The sequence below is a fragment of the Maylandia zebra genome, linkage group LG18 (genome assembly GCF_041146795.1).
Source record: "Maylandia zebra isolate NMK-2024a linkage group LG18, Mzebra_GT3a, whole genome shotgun sequence".
Lineage (NCBI taxonomy): Eukaryota > Metazoa > Chordata > Actinopteri > Cichliformes > Cichlidae > Maylandia > Maylandia zebra.
The window spans coordinates 9,090,992-9,109,281 of record NC_135184.1 but is presented as its reverse complement, the minus strand read 5'-3'; the positions used below and the strand labels follow the sequence as shown (position 1 = coordinate 9,109,281).

Sequence of the window (18,290 nt, the reverse complement as noted above, 5' to 3'; positions counted from 1 at the left end):
GGTCTCAATGAAAGTTGGTATTAATTGTGACGCACCACGAGTGGCTGGATTTAGCTTTCTCAAATCTGTTTTGTGTGTTTCAAACTTTTTTGTAAACAGCACACTGGGTGCTGGCAGCTAAGAACAAGAAACTGAGGATACAGTTCACACAGGCTCACCAAAACTGTACAATATGAGGGATGAGTCTTGATTTCTGTTGCAACAATCAGATTTTAGGGTCACAATCTGAGGAAAAATCGGGGTTCGGAGTGCTGCTGGTGGTGTAGCAGTGTGGTCGATCTTTCCTTGGCACAGTTCGGGCACCTTGGTACCAATTGAGCTTTCTTTAAACACCACAGTCTATCTGAGTGTTGTTGCTTGCTCATCCCTTTATGACCACAGTGCACCCATCTACCGATGGCTGCTTCCAGAAGGATAACACACCCGTCAAAAATATGTTAAGGGTTTAGTCTAGAGGTATGATTGGTCTGGTACTCATTTGTACCAAGAGATCTATTTCACAGGTTCTTCTTACACAGAAAAAAGGTCTCCAAACAAATTCATATAAAAGCAAATGAACTAGATTAAGGTATCCACGTATGTTTTCTTGTATTTTCTAAATTTTTTACTGATGTCCTGGAGTCCCAAAGAGAAGGTCTGTTGTTCCATTTGCACACATTTCCTGAACTTTCTTTATTCAAACATTTTTTCTATCTTTCTTTAGTTTTTACTACTACTGCAATTAGTATTTGTAAGTACAATCTGACTTGTTTTCTGAGACCATGTGGCATATTTCCCAATAAAATACAACAAGAATCTAAACTAATCTTTGAGCTGGTTATTGATCTTTATCTCATTTCCTAACCCACAATTTCCTTTCTGCGTGCAGTTTTAGCTCAAATTTAACACCCATGGGTGATGACTCAGAAGGATGAAGGCCTCGTACCTGTTATTCCACCGCGCCTCTATTCGTGTATTTATGGTAAAGCCCTCCGCCACACGGAAGAAAGGTTTCAGCTAGCATGATGCTCACAGGGATGTAAAAATTTTCTACTGCGTCGCTTCTTTTCACATTTTTTAAACCACTACTTGGAAGCACTTACTAATTCTTCTAATTTACCTGGCATATATTACTTTGAATGAGTCAACATGGCGACGTGCATTCCCTTTCAAACACAGTTATCCTCAATAATGGAGGTTCTGGTGAAGGCAGCAGTGGCAGAGATATCCAAACTAGTCGATGACAAATGTGCGTTTCTGCATCTTGAAATATCCCGAAAGCAGAGCGAGAACGAGATGCTGAAGAGGAAACTGCTGGTGATGGAGAGCAAAAATGCGCAGCTGCAGCGAGGATTCGGTAAGATTTCCATCACTGTTTGTGCCAACTGACAACTCAGTGTGTTGTGCATCTAAATGTAGAAGTAGAACCAAACGCAGGAAGAATTTGATTTAAAAAGCCACCGCTGGTGTGTTTTATGTAAACCTCTGCTTATTTTTGTAAATGAATTTCGAGGTATTTTACTCCCCCTCCAAATAATATCTAATTTTCCTCTGCCCGAGCTTTCAAATTGAGATTTTTCTTCCCTTCTGCAACCAGAAAACTACATGGACAGAGGAACTGATGTGGGGAGCAACTGTCCGCACCCTGCAAGAGATATGAAGGTCTGTGTTTACTACATGCTCTAATAATTGTTGCCTTTTGGACAACATTTGCTCTTTTAAAAAAAAAACCCAAACAAAACAAACTTTTTTGTTTTTAGAGAAGTCATACATAAAATGAATATGTTGCTGCAAGTTTCAATGTTTACACAGTTTAAAAACATACCAGCTACATGGAAAAAGTAACTCCGCTTAATTTAGATGTTTTAAAAGGGAGACCTGGCCTTTAAACAACCATGAAGTGACATCTAAGGGATAACTTTGTAACAGCAAGAATGGTGATTGAAGGATAAAAAATGTTTTGAAGAAAAGTCAACAAACTGTTAATTTTATTCCTTGTTAAATTAAAGTTATTTCAATAATCCTTCAAAATAGCACCTGTAGGTCTTTCATGGTGGTTACGATGGGGTAAGATTTGCATCTCGAGTTATTTTGTTACCCCCTCTGTGTCACACACCTAGACTTAAAATCAGGTCCAGGTTAGGCGTCTGCGATTTGAGCTTCCTTTAACAGTGACAGCTGAAAGCTGTGAGGTTTGTGCTCTGCTGTTCTCTTTGCTGTTGAAGTTTGTGGTTGTCATCAAGACAATATCTGAAGATTGTGTTCATTTAAAAATAAATAAATAAACAAATAAAACAAGAAAACGTGTATTGCCTGTGAGCATGGGAATTCAAACATATCCCCAAATGATATGAGATAAAATCCCCCACACGTGGAAGGTCAGTTCAACCCAGGGGCAGATTGACTGATGCAACAAGAAGTCTTGCAAAAAACTTGAGCATTTGTTCATTTATTCTTTAGCTGTTAGTGTCAAAGTGTTAGCATCAGAAAAATAAAGAAACAGTAGAGCTGTATGGCTGGAGTAACAGTAGACATGTTTGGTGCAGACAAAAGATGGCTTTTCATGAGAAAAACTGTTCACCATCTGTGAAGTTTAGTGGTGGAAGTGTTGTGGTTTTGCGCTGTTTCGCTGCCTCTGCAGAAGGTCCCTTATAGTCATTTATTTACTTGTGAGTTCTACTTCATATTAAAAACTGCTTAGATATAATGTGAGGTCATCTGTTGAGTTTGCATTGAGGGGATTCTCAAAAATCTTTCATGTTAGAGTGATCAGAAATTTTCACACCCAGACTGATGAACACTTCCGAAAAGCCTACAAAAAGTTACAGTGTTTGGACGTGGATATAAGATGTGTAGTTTTGTACACCAGTACAGTGGATTTTAGATCAAACAATCGAGATGTGGTGAAAGCGCAGACTTTCAGCCTTTAATTGAAGGGGTTTAACAAAACTGTTACATTAACCTTTCAGGAATTATGGGCATTTTTATGCACAGTTCCCCATAATCAGAGGCTCAGAAGGACCTCACTGTATTTCTGCTAGGCCTTCACACACCAGTTAAAGTAATTGCTGTTGCTGTTTTTGTACTGTAAATGATTGAAATGGTAACTTTATCTTAAAGCGTCATCTTTATTTTGTTTTCCAAAAGAATTAAAAGTTTGCCTTTCTAAACAAAAAAAATCCAGAAACTTTTAGTGGTTGTATATATTTTTTCACAAATTGTAAAAGAAAAATGGGGGGAAAAATGGGCAGCTGACACTGGTGATAAACTAGTTCAAAAAGTGGATCAAAAACCTGTGTGTTAATCTAATAGTGTCAGTTATATGATAAATGTCACCTCGCTGCGGAAATGTCACCTCTTAATCTTATAGTTTTGGTTTCATTGCTGAGGCTTTGTTTGTGTGACACCACTCCCATAGGTGTTTCTATTTATGGCAGGTAGCTGTGTTATGAAAAGGGTGGATTAATAATTAGTAAGTTGTTTGTAGAGGGGAAAACAAAGCTAAAAGAAGTGAAATATAAAACTTAATTTGGCAGATTCTGGTGTTGCAATCTCTATATTATTAACATATATCTTAGAAGTTCTCAAGTTGAAAAACAAATAAGGTAATCCATGCCCTTTTTGTGTAGTTTCCTGAGATTGAAGATGCAACTGTTTCCTTCACAATTAAAGAAGAAAGTCCAGATGAGGCTCTATGGATCAGTGATTCTGCTGGACCAATTGGTGAGTTGAAGACCTAGGTTTTGTGCAAGAATTAAACCTTAATTGAACTTCACACCCTTACCTGAAGTCTCCTAACACCTGTCACCTGCAGGTTCTGCTGTTCAGTACCCTAACGCTGCTAGTGCTCCAGAGAACCAGCAGTTTGAAGAGGGCCACCAGTTAACCCATCCAGAGGTTGCCAGACAGAAGCCATCAGAGTTCAGTGACTCGTTTAACTCTGCCCAGCGTGCAGTAGACATCAGTAGCCTTCAGTTCACAGTGAAGACAGAGAAGGAAGAAGATCGACTGGCATTCAGACAGGATGGGTGCCAGCACAATGTGGGGAAGCAGACGCAACTTGCTGCTGAATTTTCATTGGATGAAAGGGAGAATCAAATTTGGTCGTCCATAATTGAAGGTAATGACATTGACACTGGGTTCCCTGACTTCTCTAGTGTAGTAGAGGAGTATTCCAACACGTACCCGGACCATTCAGATCCAAATGTAGCTTCTAACCTGAGCAAGTCGACTAACGTCCAGCAGTTGCCTTCTCAGAGGCTTTGCAATGGGATTTACAACAGCGAATATCAGAAGGACGTTCCACAGTCGTCAGATTTCCAGCCTAGGTCGCAGGCTCCGTTATTGCAGCAAGACAAGCAGAAGGAACTAATTTACCCGCAGAGAAACGCGTCACACTCCACTCACCTGAGCCAGCTAGAGGAAGACCCTGAGAGGGAGACCGCAACTCGAGACGGACCAGTTGTAACTCAGTCGCACAACACGTTCACACCGAGCAGCTTTAACCCTCACAGCCTACACAAACCCCTCTCTGGGACGGCCCGATGCTACGGGTGCTCGCAGTGCGGAAAGTCGTTCAGCCGCCTCCACCAGTTCAAGCTGCACCAGCAGAGCCACAAGAGAAAGCGAGCGTTTTGGTGCACGGTGTGCGGGAAGAGTTTCCAGTGCTCGTCGCACCTCAGCATACACCACCGGACTCACACGGGAGAGAAGCCGTACGGTTGCGGACAGTGCGGGAAGAGGTTCACGCAGCAGAGCAGCCTGAGGGTTCACCAGCGGACGCACAGCGGGGAACGACCATACAGCTGCTCACAGTGCGGGAAAACCTTCATCCTCATGCATCATTTAAAGCGACACCGAATCATTCACACCTACAGCTGAGGTGGTGCGAGTGGTCGAGGTGAAAGACGACGGTCTGAGAATCAAATATTCAGTGGACGGCAGCTTTTTTTTCCAGTGGGATTTTTTTTTTAACCATATGGCATTACTGAACAACTTTGTATATTAATGCATATTTTACTATGCAAAATCCATCTGGATATCAACATGTTTGCTTCTTTTTAAGTACTTAAAATGATCAAAATGTGAAACTGAACTGCACCCTCGTTCACACGTTTGTGAAACCCTTCCAAAGCTAGAAATCCAAAAAAATGGAAAAGGAAAACCAAGCTCTTAAATGGTAAATGGCCTGTATTTGTATAGCGCTTTACTAGTCCCTAAGGATCCCAAAGCGCTTTACACAACCAGTCATCCACCCATCCAATCACACACTGGTGATGGCAAGCTACATTGTAGCCACAGCCACCCTGGGGTGCACTGACAGAGGCGAGGCTGCCGAACACTGGTGCCACCGGGCCCTCTGACCACCACCAAGCAACGGGTGAAGTGTCTTGCCCAAGGACACAACGACCGAGACTGTCCAAGCTGGGGCTCGAATCGGCAACCTTCCGATTACAAGGCGAACTCCCAACTGTTGAGCCACGATCGCCACCAAGCTCTTAAATGGCTGAGTCATCATCTAAAACCATGTGGCTTTGCTCTTACAGTTACCTGCATAAGTGCAGATCTGCTCTGACTTCCTGTTTGTTTTTGCTTCTCATGTCGAACTGGGGTTCGTGTCATCTCAGTACTGAAACCTTACAAGCACAAGATGCTCATTACCCCCATTCACTCTGACAAAGGTTTTTCATTCAAATTCATTCAAACTTTTCTCAGGTTTGTGCTTTAATGTCAGACGTTCGAAGCCTGCCTGACTCGTCCTCTCTGTTAGATTTTCCATGAAACTCTTCCCATAAACCCTTTGCTCTTTGTTATGCTTTATATTAAAACTGTTATCAAAACCAACAGATGCATTTTTTTGCTGTTATACTCACATGAAAGAATTAAATTCAGACCTTTAGATGGATGAAGGGATAGAGGGTTTTGTCAGTGTTTCTGGTTTTGGACGTCACACTTTTTCAACGACAAACTTCGAGCTCTTGGGTGCAGCTACTCGCGTAGTAAAAATGAATGTCATGTTGTGGTTTGTACTCACAGTTATGTGACTATAACTCACAGGTACACACTTCTGTTTGCTCCACTTCACGTGCCCGGCCGTGGAGCGCTGGCTGTTCTGAAAACTCTGACTGCGAGGTTAATTAGCTATGCGAGACAGCTGTGCCTCTCCTCAGCTGGCAGTGCTCCCATCACACCCTCTCCTTCATACACCTGAACCAGGAAACCACTCCCTGCTGACACAGAGTTCCTCAAACTACTTGCCTGAGTTCACTATCATTCAAAATTAGGCTGCAAATATTATTTTAATCCATTAACTTTCAAAAGATATATGACTGATTAATGTTATTTAACTCTTGTCACGTTGACCATTAAGTAATTCACCATTTTGTGAGTCATTAACAATAGAAACGGATACAAGCTGAATTTTAGCATTAGTAAAACCTTTGGGGATTTTTCCCTTAAAACAAAAAGGTTAAAACCACAGCTTTAACTTTTTGTCTTGAACAACAATGGTCCAAAAACCAATTACGTGAAAGACACGAAAAAAAAACAAGCCTTTGATTTTAAGATTTGATTTTGTAACACAAACAAGATATTTAATAGGAACATTTTATAATTAATTTACTCGGTCAGCAATCAGATGATGCTCAGATTATAGCATCCTACTGTAATCCACCAAATTTCTGTCTGCTTCTCTGCAAACTACAAGACTTCAGCAATAGTCATGGCAACTAATTTTAAACCTTATCTAGATTAAATTTTATTTTACCTAACAAACACCCACCGACATGTGAAAATGACCCTTTTTTTTTAGCATTTATACACTTATCATTTTATATAAGCATCATAGCATTTTAATTGCACGACAATTAAACGTCTCTATTATTGTGGCCTCTTTAACTTAGGCATAAAGCGCCTTGAGGCGACTGTTGGGATCTGGCGTTACATAAATCAATAACCTGATTTATATCTACAAAACTCGCCTGCCGACCACCGAACAACAGACTGAAATTGCAGACAGACACTACTGCAGCATGCCATGCACTCATCAGATTTGCAGTCAGTCCATTAGATGAGATGTCAGCAGAGGGCGTTGTAACTCATCCAGGGTGACTGTGCAAAAAGGGAACTATGCTGCTCCCTGAACAGGAACAGGGAGTTCACAATTTGATGTTTATTACAGGAACTAACAGCAACCACCTGCCTGTGAACTTCATGTATTTTACAGCCTCTTACATAAACTGCTCTCAGGACAGTCCTGCGACAGGCACATCAGCCTCTAGAGCACTTGTCTCTGTCTCTTTGCGTTATTCCACCTCTTCATGCTTTGTGTTCTTCACTCGCTGTTTTCTCTTGGACTGTCAGGCTCTCAAAGAGGAGAAACCCTGTAACACTGAGACAGTAGATTGAGTCGTACACAGGCTGTAACAGGCCTGAGATCATTTGGATAAAACTGCTTCCTGTTGTTTATAAGATAAGCCTTTTGGATTGTAATGCCAGCTCACTTGGTTTATACTGAAATCTCTAAACAGCAGTGGATTACTGCGAAATTTACTTCTATGGTTTCCAGACAACAGATCCATGAAATAACACATTCATTCTTAGAAAAATAATGCTGGCATACCTGAAATACTTTTTTTTTTTTTAATTTGCTTTCATCGAGTCAATATCCCAATTTTACTACCAAATATGGCCTTACTCTGGGTTTGTTCTATTAATAAATGTTGGAAATATAACATGCTAAAGAATGATTATTATGCTATAATGTTAAATATTAACCTTGGTTAACATGGACTTTTCAATATCATCATCATCAATAGATCAACACTGTGACGTCAGTCTTCTGTGTAAGGTGACCTTGAGTGTTTTGAAAGGCGCCTAAAATAAAATGTATTATCATTATTGTTATTACTTCTCTATCCCATTTTCAAGGCTCCAGACTCTTGGCCTTGTTCAAAACCTGTCAGAGTTTTTGGTAAGAGCACGTGCACAGAACTAATATGGAAAATCTTGTTGGTTAAATTTAAAGTTTATCTTTGTGGGCAGGATTAAATACACAGTTTTAATGTGGCTTTTTATTGGGAGGTTGTAAAGTACAACAAAAAACTGCCCGGGTGCAGTGTGCCCCGGTAGATGGCGTGTGAAAAACACTTCCTTTTTCTTCTACATTATCTTTCGAGAACAGCTGTCATATTTGTGAGACTTTTTTGATGTAAGTGGAGGAAGTTTTCAAAGGCTTATTTGTCCAATAATGGGCCATTTTAATACAACCCCTCAGTTTATCCTCTGTGTAAAACATCCTGTTTTAGCTCACTTCACCTACCTTTGAGCCAACTTTCTGTCAGCTGGATGCCTCTCACAAGGATTAAACAGTAGGTGGGCGGGGCTTCTGTGTTCTTAGTTTTATAGCTGCGATGACAGTAATCGTGTCCCCTCTAAATAATAACACACAGAGCTGAAGCGGAAATGTCTAAACCTTTGTCTCTTAACTAATAACTTGCACACATGCGGACACTTTATTTGTGTGTGCGTTTTCGACTATTGTTCAGCTGTTTGTCTTGTGTAAATATCTGATCATGACTGCAACTCAATGCATTTCAACATCTAAGTTAAACTGGTGACAGAGTTTACAGAAAATAGGTCTGAAAAAGAGAACAAATCTAGTGAACTTCACTTCTCTAGGTTAAAATGCTTTGTTGAGGCCAGAGGTCAGAGGAGAATGGCCAGACTGCTTCGAGTACATTCAGAGATCAGAGGTGCGATCTATTCCTATGGCCTTATTAGTAATCCTGTATATATTTCCACTCACATTTCAGCAGAATCTGTCTTCTGTCTTTTACCTCAGCTGCAAGTTGTAGAACGTGTTATCTGTGGCGATTCAAAGCTTATATATAAAGTGTGTTCAAGTCAAATAGTGCAGATCAGTACCTTTAACTTTCTTGTTCGAAGGAGGAACCAGAAGTGAAAATATGTCAACCGCTTTGCGTTCAACATATTTTTATGAACAGCAAGCAAATTACTCACAGTACACTGAGGACTCACAAAGGTTTATGTGCGTACTTTTCCATAAATCTAGCCTTCACACCCACAGGATGATTCTTTGTTTCTGTGTATTTATTCAGCACATTTTGTGCAGACACCTGATTGCCCTCTTTTGGATGCTGGATTACAGACAGCGTGTAAAATTCTCACAACCTTGTTTGGCTATAAACAGCAGTGCCTGAGCGTCATGGAATTTTTTTTCTTTTCATGGGAGGAGGAAGGGAGCAAATGGCAGTGGGTGATATTTGGGTAAGAAAGTGACCAGAGGTGGCATGCAGAGTAGAAAATGCATGGGAAAGTTAGGGGAGGCTGTCAGTGATAAGAAAGGAGGATAAGGACTGCAGATAAAATGAGAAACAAACTGAGTACCTACTAAATTCTTACTCAGGGAAGCTTACACTGAGCTAGCAGGTTGTGCTTTAATTGAAGGTTTTCTTCTAACAGGCTCCTTTATGTGTGGACACAGTTTGGATTTCTTCACCTTTTTTGGTCCAACAGTATTTTTCTTTGTCCTTTAGGTGAAGCCGAATATTAAAAATAACATTAAAAATTTAGGAGTTATTTAAATTAAGCTGATCAGATTGTCTTTGCTTTAGTGGCACGTTTACAAGGTAATAAATAAACCAAAGGGGTACAAAAATACTTGAATGAAAGACACTAACTTCACAAATAAAAAGGTGAGAACAGTCAGGAAATGTTTGCACACGAATAACAAAAGAACATTACTTTAATTTTGAGTCTCTTAATGCTTTAGCATGAAAATGAAGATTGATTTAAATCATTTCAAGATGACTGGAGAGAGACATCCTGTGATTGATCACAGAAACATTCAGCCCCACAGTTTCAAACGCAGCACACAAAAACCACTTTAGTTTTCCAACAGAGTAATTTATTGTAAAAGCTGAGCTATAGTTGTTACAGATCTTAGTAAAGTACCACTAAAAGCACAGGCTGACGCACAGCCGGCCTGTTAGTTTACACAGTGACAGGAAATGGCAAGACATTTTTAATGTAATCTACTTTCTTTTATAACTGTGCCATGTCTCTTTCTTCAATGTAGTCTATACATTAAAAAAAAACAAATACAAAAAACCTACTTAAATACATTTTCTATAAATAGTTTATAATTTACATTTTCTCTGCAAAGAAAAAAGGAACATTATTACCACTTTAGTCAAATTGACAGGAACGTATGCTGAATGAGTTGGTCCTCTTAAATAAAAAAAAATGTGAACATCATTTGTTTTTCATATTAGCGAATAGTTGATGTGAGGGAATGTAAGAGAATGAGAAATAAATAGGTTAATAATTTAGGTTTTATAACACGATACTGTTTCACTGAATCCCTTTGCAGCTGGACACAGTACAGTATACTACAGCAGGAAATAGTCAAGAGAACGTTTGTCCTAACACAGTATCTGTGCAGTGTAAATGTAAACAAAGCTTATTATGTGGACTAGTTTCCAAGCTCATAAGACTAAAAAGTTTCACTAAGAAAGTAGTTCATCATTCTACAAGCATTGTGCTTTAAAAATTGCTTTCAGCTAAGCGTTTTGATAGAAATCCTCTAGATGTGATGCAGAGATCAAGTGCAGTGACGGTGGCCACCAGGTCATCTATCAGTTATTGATGTTATGCTCCAGCTGAGCCACAATGGTGGACACGAGCTTCTCCATCTGCTCGGCCCTCAGCCTGCCCGTCTCCAGGACCTCTTCGTGGTTGGCCTTCTCGTGGCTGTCGTAGTCCATCACTGCGCGGTTGCTGATCAGAGACAAGGCGAAGCAGCGCATCCCAGCGTGGCGGGCGACGATCACCTCGTGTACTGTGCTCATCCCTGCATTAAAAATTGAAAAGGTAAGTTATAACACTGACGTTCTCAATATACTTCCTTAATTAAATGGCATAAAGCTTATTCTTAAACTAGAAGAACAAATATGAAATTATTTAACTGTCAGATTTTATTTAGTATTGTACATATGGATGTAGTTTTGGGTATATTAGTGTATTTGGGCAATCTTTTTCTATAGAGGGATGACACGTTTCGTCTGTGTGAGGTATGCTGATATGTTGATTATTATTTTATCCATTAAATGCCTTGTTTGTGTTTTGCAGTCCCTAACAAGAATTTTCCTTTGCCTTACATCTGAAAAAGGCCTATTCTGCATATCATATTATAAAAGAGACTGCTTGATCGATTAAAGCAGCTCCTTTAAGAAGTAAATTAATCTGATAAGACTTTCAACAGGCCTCCTAAAAGCCCAAGCACCGATCCTGAGCTCCCCATGAGTAACAGAGCTCTTCACCTTATCTCTCAGGGTAAACATGGATCTGTGATTTTATTCTTTCAGCCACGACACACAGTTTGCAGAGACAGATGAGAGTAGGAACCTCGATCAACCAGTAAACTGACTGCTTTACTTTTGAACTCTACTTCACCCTCCATCCTGAACAAGACTATTATCTGAATTCTTCTCCTAAATAAGCAACTAATATCCATCCTAGAGCAAGAAATCCATTTTGGATCAGATCAGATCTCCATTCATTCAAAAAGATATCTGCTTGTAGTTGTGATGATTCGGGATTGGGACAATGTGAGGCGCGTAGGAATATTAAAACAGAAGTCGATGTGTTTTTGTGTGAGAGAGCAACATTTAAAACTCACCGACAGCATCAGCGCCTAGCATGTGCAGCATGCGGCACTCGGCAATGGTTTCGAAGGAGGGGCCTCCGAGGACGCAGTACACGCCTTCACGCACAAATTCACTAAAGCCCAGGTCTGCGGCCACATCGTGCGCCAGCTGCCGGAGCTTGCGATCGTAGGCATCAGACATGCAGGGGAAACGCAAGCCAAACCTGAAGGGAGAACAGGAGTGTTGACGCAAAAGAATCTACACAACAAAAGACAGGAATCTACACAGCTATGACTCAATACTGAAGTTACCCAACAAATAGATACTCAGAGTTTTTTAATGTGATCATGAGAAGATAAAAAGCTCACAAAGGATATTTTTCATCAGCCAAATTGTCTTATCTTTCAGCATCTCTTACAGAGATAAGAATGTGCTATGTTCATTATAACAGACCAACATAAGCTGGTCATAATTTTAAATAAACCACAACATCCCCACTTGGCAGTTGTTAATGTCTCAACCTGGCTCTGTGGCCAGCATTAAATAAGTGTCATGCAAAGCCTCCAGTGTGAAGCCACCCTAAACAACAGGCATACTTGCTGACCCTAAAAATCAAATGCCTATTGTTGTTAAAGGTCTGAAGAGTCACAGTTTTGTGTAGGAGGGCCCAACAATGCACATTTGTCATGGTGGAGGAGGGAACTTAGAACAGCTCAATTGTTTGCACAGTGACGGTGTAGCCCTCGCTTGAAATATTTAACCAAATGATTTGGGGACCACGAGTTGCTTACAAACATAAAATTTGCGATCTTTAGGAGGACAGCAGTCAGTTATGATAAAATAAGTAGCAGAATGAGCAAATTCTGTTACTGCAGCGCATCCTTTCTAACATTCATGTAAATGTGTTTGTACCAAGGTTAAACCTGAACAAACTTAAGTCCGAAAGGTGCCTCTCTTGTGGCCCCAGGGCTACTTTAACTGTGAGTAAAATTCAACCATGTGTACGCTGAGAGTGTAGCATCGGGTGGCACCAGGGTGAGGCATTTTCCAAGGTCTTGTTAATGATTTTAGCGGTCGGTCTGTCTAAATGTTTATACTGAGCGAAACAACGGCTCATTCATAACAGTTTGTTTTTAATTCAGAGGAAATCTTCTCCAACGCTTCTTGTTACACAGGTTCACATTCAGCCTGCTTTATTTATAACAACAGAAGCCCTTAGACTGATAGTGGACTGGTCGACTTTCATAGCTACAGGGAAATGTTAACAATGACTGGAACAGCAAAATTTAATGCTTAATGTACTGAGAAAAAAATTAGCTAGAAAAGCTTCAAACCAAAAAATGCTATCTTCAATATCTGCTTCTACCCCTCCCTCACCTCCACCTACCTGTCATCATTGGGTCCAGACAGCGGGTTGACCCCAGCAAACCCTGGCATGTTGATGTGGTCCTTGATGACCATGATGTCCCCCACTTTGTAGTCCTGGTTGAGGCCTCCGGCTGCGTTGGTCATTATCATCGTCTCTACGCCCATCAGCTTGAAGACGCGCATGGGCAATGTGATCTAGTATAAATAAGTGAATATAAAACACACACAAAAAAAACGTGTGTTAACGTTATAAGACAAACAAGCAAAACTCATGCAAAGCGAACATTGAATAACACAAGAGACATGAAATGTGTGGAAGAAAACTGCTCTCAGTTATCGATTTAGGAAATTCACCTTTATTTATTAACACACTGATGTAACAATAGACACAAAGAAATTTCCTACACTGATAACCTGAATACAGTTGTCTTCTCCCGAGAGCAGTCGACATAACAAGCTTAGATCAACGTTACATTTAAGGAGCCATCCAAGTCAGAGAGAACGCTAATTTTCTCATTGTTTAGTCTCCATGCGCTCCACAGCAAAAGTCTGGGAGTGAGTAATCTTCCAGAAGCCTTAGAAACCTGAGATTTACATTTGAGATGCTCAGCAGCTGTTTGTGTCTTCAAAGCTCCGAGCTGGCACTTTTTGTGGGAATAACTTTCTACTAGATAAACTATTCCACTGTAAACACTGGACAGAAAAGCCTGTGGATAACCCTGCATAATCCTGACCAGTGTCTGAGGGGAAAAAGTTCCTGCTGAGTTTTTAAAATGTTTTTATTAAAAGCTTTTTGGCTTTTATTCATCCACATTTTGTATCTCTATGATTGGAAGTATATTATGAGTAAATCTCTCTAAAATCTTCTGTATTGTTCAATTAGGTAAAACATACATTCGAATAAACATCTGCTGTGTTGTCTGAGGGATACAATCCTTTAATTTAGCATTTTATGATACGGACTACAGGGGTTTAAAGTACTGGGACTTATGTGCTGCTAACACTCACAAACCACAAAGCTAAAATCGGGTGTATAGTATCGATACAGAACATTTACAATGTTCAGCCATCCAGAAATGACTGTGTACTTCCTCTCCCCACCACTGCCTCAGGTTTCCTTTTGTCCTCTGACTGAATACAACTTATTGACCCTGTGAGAATCTATGGAATGTCCTCTAAATGGAAGAACCTGCTCTAGTCCAGAAGACTCTGATAGCAAAAAAACGACAAGCTTTTATTGCCTGTGTTAGCTTTTTGTCTCTACTCACCTTCTGGATGGGGTAGCCCTCGTACAGGTGGAACCTGCCCTGCATGCATACACATGGCTTCCCTTTTAGTGTTCCAAACACGAGCCGGCCAGCATGACCATGCACTGCAACACACACAAACACACACTGTTAGACCCCAGTGCAATTCACAACACAGCCCAATCTTATGGCAAAGTGTGAAGTAGTCATGAGTCAGCACAGTTGAAAAGCTGGATTTGACAATGAAGAAGATGAAGCTCTAAAAGTAGGAAAAGTGGCAACTATTATATTTTAACCCAAAACATGATCTTTTTCTACACCTAAGACAGTATTTGTACTTCCTAATTCTAACTGAACAGTTTATATGGTTCAACTCACCCTTTTTAAGAGCAGTGTAATGACAATTCATGTCCAAGAATAAAAAAATCAGCAGATTAAATCTTAAGACTGTTTCATAAAGTGCCGTGGGACTGTGTCGAATCAAGGTCACAAGCATGCGCGTGCGCGCGCGCACACGCACACACACACACACACACACACACACACACACACACACACACAAACAAACAAACAAACAAACAGTTGTGTTTCCCAAACTGCTGGAGGTTGTGGATACCTGTACTCCGGGGGAAATTGGGAATATCGCTGTATTTGAAAATCTGCGGGTCCTTGATCATTTCAGCCAGACCTCCCAGGCCTGAACCGCACACGATTCCCACAATCGGCCGCACCTGTGTGTTCGACAGCAGCCAATCAGCTGTGGTCTTGCATTCTTCATAGCTGACGCTGGAAAGCAAGAGAAAGTTATGCAGTGTTTCAAAGCAGAACGTGGCCTAACATGTGAGGACACACAAACAAAGTCAGTTTTTATTTATAGTATTTATCTCAAAGGTCTGACATAGAGGCTTTAGTCTTCTTACACACAAATTCATACTGCATACAGCATTCCTTTACCAGGAAATAACAGTGATTTGCCATTTCAGCCGATGCAATTTGTAAGGAGGAGTATCCTGTACAGTTCCTGAGCTGAAATGAATGTCTTGAACAGACATGTACAAACACACTTAATATCCTGTTATTGTGCAAACATACAGTGTGTCACGGTCAGGTGGTTGAGTGAAATGCCTGTGTGATGTAAACAGAATGAAATGTTTCTCAACCAAACATCGATGCACCTTTTATTGTTCAGTTTTGTTTGTCTGTACATTTGAGGAGTCAATTCTCACATCAACACTGACGGTTTTCTGCCTTCTGTGCTCTGATCACCACCAGCACGGCTCTTTAACTTTACTTATAACCCTGTTAATTTCCTGAGGATGGCTACGTTTTTTTAAACTATATAAATAATAAAATGTTGTAAAGCCACTTGATTACAGCCACTAGGTTGTTCCACATGAAATAGAACCAATGAGATAACATAAAACCTTAAAAACAACCCCAAAAGCAAATAGTTTAATCAAAAGCAAACTAAATATTGTTTAACCTGTCTGTGCTCTTTTCTACAAACACTTTATCTTTAACCGGATCAAAGTGAGCTGTTAACAGGCTCATCCGATATATAAGCCATTAACAAAGACTGGGGAAGTGTCTTATTAAAGCTGAATATTAGCATAAAAAGGGGCTAAGCAAGATAGCATCAGAGAACTTGTTTATTCTGCTTGTTACACACCACGTATTGCCAAATTAGCTTCACTGCATGCTTGCCCTCTGGCCACCCCCCCTCATCCTATGCAGTAGATGCAGAGGCCTTAACCACATATGGTAAGGCACTGATTTGTAGAGTGGATGCCTATCACCAATGGAAATATCACATGTAGTTTTAAAAATCACATGTGTTTTAAATCATTTCATTAGTGGTACAAAACATCCCAACCCTTCCCCCACTCACCCACCCAAGTGGAGCTATTGTAATTAAAATCACCACAGTGTAATTACCACAAGAATAACTGAAGACTCTGGAGGAGTTTGGGAGTTAATCCCGCCCTTTGAACCCCCTAAAGCCCCTTTAAAGACCTTCTTTTTCGTTCAGAAAGAAGCTTCACGGTAGTTGGAAAAATCCAGGTGGTAGAATGGGTCTATTAATGATGCTACTAGGTGTTTTAAGCAGGACAAGATTCAAGATCCAAGATCCTTTATTTGTCACATACATAGTTCTGAGTACAGTGAAATGTGTACTAAAAAAGCACTATAATAATGGCAGTATATGCTTATTTTATATAAGGATAAAAAAAAAACGATAATAAATCGAGGGAAAGTGAAGATCTGTTCTTTTTTACGCGCTCAACATTTAAAAACAGAATAAAACAAACAAAAATCATGTTCTAATCTTTCTGTTCAATCGTTTCCAATGTTTTCATTCTTTTCCTCTTTCAAAGTGGTACGTGCGCTCCGTCACTAACCCAGCCCACACTTTTATGTGATGGTGGTGCAGGCTGTAGCTGACTCACGGACACCTCATTGGGCCCACATGTGGTCAAATGAAACAAACTGCGACATGAAGGAAGCATTACGGCAACGAGGAGATTACAGTGTGTGTTCACTGTGAATAAACCACCTTCCTGTGCCAGTAATGGGACAGCGGGTTCAGTGACGTCACGGAGGATCTCGTGTGGGGTTTTTCCGCCCCATCCATCAGTGCCGGTGGGCACGTTGTAGCTCTTCCGCGCGTAATTGCGCGTTCAAAGACTGCGGAAGAACTCAGGAAAACTGCCAGCGGAGCGGAGAGATGTTAAAGCCCCAGGCAGTTTATTTATTTATCTATTTTTTTTATTCTTTAAATCAGGACCACCGTAATTAAGCAGTTTGAGGATATTTGTTTCCTTATTGATGTTCGACAGAAGCAGCTATACACATTCAACAGAATAGAAACCCGGTGATGGACTACACAAAGTTAATCCAGCCTCCACACAGAAAACGTATGCTAGAGGTGCGAGTATTTGGTATTTGAGGGATTAATACATCATAAATAGGGTCTGCCTACACGAGTAGTTCTAATCACACACAGATGTTTAGTCTTTAATACGAATACAAAAGGAAGGTATGAATAGTTCACTCACCCAGAGATAAACTCAGACATGATGGAATGTGATTCAGATGGAGTCAGCAGGTTGTTCTGTGTTAGAGTGAGTCCTGTCGGTATTATTCGGGTTTCCTGATGTGGGACCGGTTTTAGATTCACACCCCCACCCTTCTATGTCACTGCTGGCATAGCATGACATCGGAGGCTCTGATTGGTCCACCCACAGGCGTGTGCCTCTGATGCACTGGTTAACACAAGTAGTCATAGCAATCGGTGCTGCGTTCAGGATACAGCGCGTCGACATAAGGAAGGATGTGTGTGGAATTAAGACAAAAATCCACACGAGGCAGCCTCTTGAGGAGCCGGGATCCGTCCTCTGTTTTTGTTACAAAAGGAAATTAGTGAGACTGCTCCCACTTTGACTGAAATACACCTCTAATACTTAAGAATGAAACTGAAAAAATAACTACGAATTATTAATACGCATTTGTCCAAATATACCAACTGTAAGACATTCTTTATTAATTATATATAATATTCCCTTAAGATGAGTTAACCTTGTTAGCCTTTTATTATAAACCATTTAAATTTACTTACTTAGCTCATATATTCTATATTACCTCGCTTTCTTAACTTTCTCGAGCTTTTATTTAGCGTGTTTTACACCCAAATAAAACTGCTGCGCACACAAGAATATACCCACTTTGGGATAGATAAAGAACAACAACGTTTTTAATAACGGGATCAAAGACAAGCAAATGTTTCTGAGGGATATTATTGTTATACTATTTGAAAAGGAGATTGAAGGTAAGACGTTGGGAGTTATTCTTTAGCTTTTTGAACAAGCATCAAAACTTTGGTCGAATTTCCCACAGGACTTGAAGGCAGCACCGAACCCCATTCAAGAACGTGGTTGTGCAGATTTTGGTGCTGATGCAATCGCCCTGCACGTGATACAAAAAGGACCATAAGCTACATAATATCCGGCATATTTTAATTTCTTCTAGT

General features: G+C 40.3%; 2 protein-coding genes across 2 annotated transcripts; one reads left to right on the top strand and one right to left on the bottom strand.

Annotated features, from left to right (window-relative positions):
- Window positions 1-985: 985 nt before the first annotated feature.
- Window positions 986-6,050, top strand: LOC112429756 (uncharacterized). Its single transcript, XM_024806060.2, has 4 exons — window positions 986-1,336; window positions 1,577-1,641; window positions 3,609-3,702; window positions 3,794-6,050. The coding sequence occupies exons 1-4, from the start codon at window positions 1,129-1,131 to the stop codon at window positions 4,858-4,860; spliced, it is 1,434 nt and encodes a 477-aa protein (XP_024661828.2). The 5' UTR covers window positions 986-1,128; the 3' UTR covers window positions 4,861-6,050.
- A 3,835-nt stretch (window positions 6,051-9,885) lies between these two features.
- On the bottom strand, window positions 9,886-17,470 carry pnp5b (purine nucleoside phosphorylase 5b). The gene is made up of 6 exons (XM_004555175.5): window positions 17,320-17,470; window positions 14,880-15,049; window positions 14,285-14,388; window positions 13,036-13,211; window positions 11,681-11,871; window positions 9,886-10,852 (listed from the first exon to the last, which is right to left on the bottom strand). The coding sequence occupies exons 1-6, from the start codon at window positions 17,337-17,339 to the stop codon at window positions 10,638-10,640; spliced, it is 876 nt and encodes a 291-aa protein (XP_004555232.1). The 5' UTR covers window positions 17,340-17,470; the 3' UTR covers window positions 9,886-10,637.
- Window positions 17,471-18,290: the final 820 nt, after the last annotated feature.